This window comes from Dendropsophus ebraccatus, chromosome 8, assembly GCF_027789765.1.
Source record: "Dendropsophus ebraccatus isolate aDenEbr1 chromosome 8, aDenEbr1.pat, whole genome shotgun sequence".
NCBI classification, from domain to species: Eukaryota; Metazoa; Chordata; class Amphibia; order Anura; family Hylidae; genus Dendropsophus; species Dendropsophus ebraccatus.
Genome location: NC_091461.1, coordinates 35,681,534 through 35,684,512, shown reverse-complemented (window position 1 = coordinate 35,684,512; position 2,979 = coordinate 35,681,534). Strand labels below are relative to the sequence as shown.

At 40.1% G+C, this 2,979-nt stretch overlaps 1 protein-coding gene across 3 annotated transcripts in view; it reads left to right on the top strand.

Annotated features, from left to right (window-relative positions):
* LOC138799251 (alpha-2-macroglobulin-like) overlaps window positions 1-1,705 on the top strand; it is an 82,533-nt gene extending 80,828 nt beyond the window's left edge. For all 3 annotated transcript variants that reach the window (XM_069980169.1, XM_069980170.1, XM_069980168.1), the window contains one exon: window positions 1,538-1,705. In XM_069980169.1, the coding sequence (XP_069836270.1) occupies window positions 1,538-1,563 (26 nt within the window). In that variant the 3' untranslated portion in view covers window positions 1,564-1,705. The remainder of the gene's footprint in view (window positions 1-1,537) is intronic.
* Window positions 1,706-2,979: the final 1,274 nt, after the last annotated feature.

Genomic DNA, 2,979 nt, shown 5'->3' with positions numbered 1-2,979 from the left:
ATTAGCATTACATTTGCTGCGTTTACACGAAGCGATTATTCGGCCAATTGATTGTTTAATGATTTTGAAGCAACGATTTGGTTTTTATAACTATCCGCGTTTAGACGAATAAATCGTTAGAAAAATCGTAAGAAGATTCGTAAGAAAAATCGTTATTGCAATCATTTTTAAGATCGTTTAAGCCCATCTTTCACATAGGATGAATGTTTGAAAGACTGTTAACACGAAGCGATCTGCCAATTTTTAGCGAACGATGAACGACGATTTGAGAACATGTTGAAAGATCAAAATGAACGATTTTTCACTCGTCGCTTGATCGTTCGCTATGTTTACATGGAACGATTATCGCTCAAATGCGATCGGTATTGCGAAAATTTGAACGATAATCGTTCCAAGTAAACGCAGCATTAGTTCACACACCACCAGGGCATAAAGGCGTCTTTCTTTCTCTGTTAATTTTTTCTACTATGGATCCATTAGCTTGATTATGTGTGGTTATGCAGTGAGTTATTCCTGCTTAAGGGCTATAGAATTACTTTTTGTGCAATGAGGCTCCTGCCTAGTTTATCCTAACGCTGCTGCACAGTGTGAAGCCAGTGAGTTACCGTTCTATGCAGTAAGGGCATTATTACACGGGACGATTATCATTTGAAAAATCGTTAGATCGTTCTGATTTGAACGATAATCGTTTTAGTGTAATAGCAGACAATGATTAAACAACCAACAAGAAATCGTTAGTTGTTTGATAGAGTTTGATATTTTTATTGATGATCGTTCGCATGGAATAAGACATCGTTTGGTCGTTCGCAGTAGGGACGAACGCAATAGCGGCGACGAGACGACTGCGAGAACGATCATAAGTAACGATCATCGTTCCATGTAATTGGGCGAACGATTCCAGGTCGTTGAGATCATTTATTATTAATAGTTGATCGTTGAAAAATTGCTTTGTGTAATAGTACCTTTAACAGTAATAGTAACAGAGTCTTACTTGAAGATTCTGAAGTTTCTGCAATAAACTTTTATCTCAAGGGAAGATTTTCTAAACATATGCTGTGATCAAGGCTCAGAGCGAGCCGAAACGCGTCTAGTATCCCTATGGAACTTGCACTGTATGCAATGCATCACAAATTCAATCTTCACAATCCATCGGCCAGGTGCTGTGCATTAACCCCAGGGAGCTGAATCAGCCACCAAATCTGAAATTAATTTGACAATTGATTTTAGTGAAACCTCCTGAATCTGGTCTTTGCTCATCACTATTTCTCTGTATTGGAAGAAAATGGTCAACAGCTATGTCATGTCTGTGAACGGTCTCATTTCTAACACAGCACTGGGTCCCTTTTATTGAGATTTTGGTAAATAAGGCTTTTTTTTTTAACGATAATTCAAGGATCTAGATCAAGTTTGCTTTGTACATTCTAGATAACAAATGACCCATCAGTGCCCAGCATGGGGAGAAAGGTGTAGAATTTTTCAGAAAAGTCTAATAAACTTTTTCTATATTTAAACTACAAGATGTTTATATTTTTCATAGGATTTGAGAAGACAGAAAACCACTGATTGATGATCAATGACTTCGGACCAGCGGCCTCTAGAGGATAGTCAACAATAGTTGTATAAAAAGGGAAGAGTGGATATATATTCTATTAAATTCTAACACTTATACACAAACTCAATAAAGTGAATGTGTCCTGCTAACTAACTCCTTGTCTTGTCTCCTTGTGTATCACAAATAGGGAACAGATAATGTTCATGTGTACAACCGCACTTGTTAGTATAAGTACTTTATAGAAATATATATACCGTGGTGCCTTGGATTCCGAACATAATTTGTTCCGGGACCATGCTTGTAATCCAAATTTTCCCATAAGAAAATTTTATTCTGAATAACATGTAAAAATAAATGAAACAAACATTCAGAAACAGCAGAATATGTGATGATATAAGTTACTGTACAGTAATGGAGAGGGTGGGAAACACAAGGGCTGACAGAGACTGCAGGGAGCATGAAGGAATGAGAAGGGGATATGTGGGCACATACATGCAGCACTCTCTGTCCGGGGAGAGAGGGGTTACAGCTATGAAGAGATTACCTCCACAGTCCTGTCCCCTGATGTAAGCCCCAGACTGAAGTGGATCTGCTATGATTTGGAAGGTGAGAGAGACTTCCTGGGTCAGAGTACAGGGCTGTAGATTCCGCTATGCAGGCCATGCCCCTCCTCCACTCCCCCTCCCACCCAGTATGGGGAGCTCTTAAACCAAAGCAATGCTCTTAAACCAAATCACAATTTTAGAGAAACAGATTGCTGATCTCAGGGAGACCAGCCAAATGGTAACACTGCCGGCTGCCAGTTAACGTGCTCAGTGCAGTGAAGTCCTAGGTGCATTGCTCTCTGGGAAACATGAATATGCAAAAGAAGAGCCAGTGGAGCCTCATTTAAGAGTCTCAAAACACAGAACTAGCCAGATATCCTTCTGGGAAGGACCCAGCCAAGGGGTGACTCCTGTAAGGAAACCACCAAAAACACCATACTAAGTGGCCCTATAAGTCAATGTAATGACAAGGGAAAAACTAAGGCCAGGTAACCATCCACTTACAGCTGTTTCAGGGTGTTGCTCCTCATCAGTGTGGAGCAGGATTCTGGCTAGGTGGGAGCAATGCCTAGTAGAGCCATAAGAGAAACAGATCACTGATCTCAGGGAGACCAGCCAAACGATAACACTGCCGGCTGCTAGTTAAAGCGCTCAATGCAATTTTGAAAAACTGTTAGCTCTTTTTGCAAAATTCTCTAAAACTAAGGAACCACTGTACAGTTAATATGCATTTTCTAACTGAATAGATCACGCATAGACATGGCGCTGTACCGCAGAGATCGCTCCTTGCTGCTGTAGCAATTGTGGGAGTACTATGCTCCCGACATATAATATAGGAATACTCATATGTATATCTATAGCTTTACAGCTTACTATGGTTAA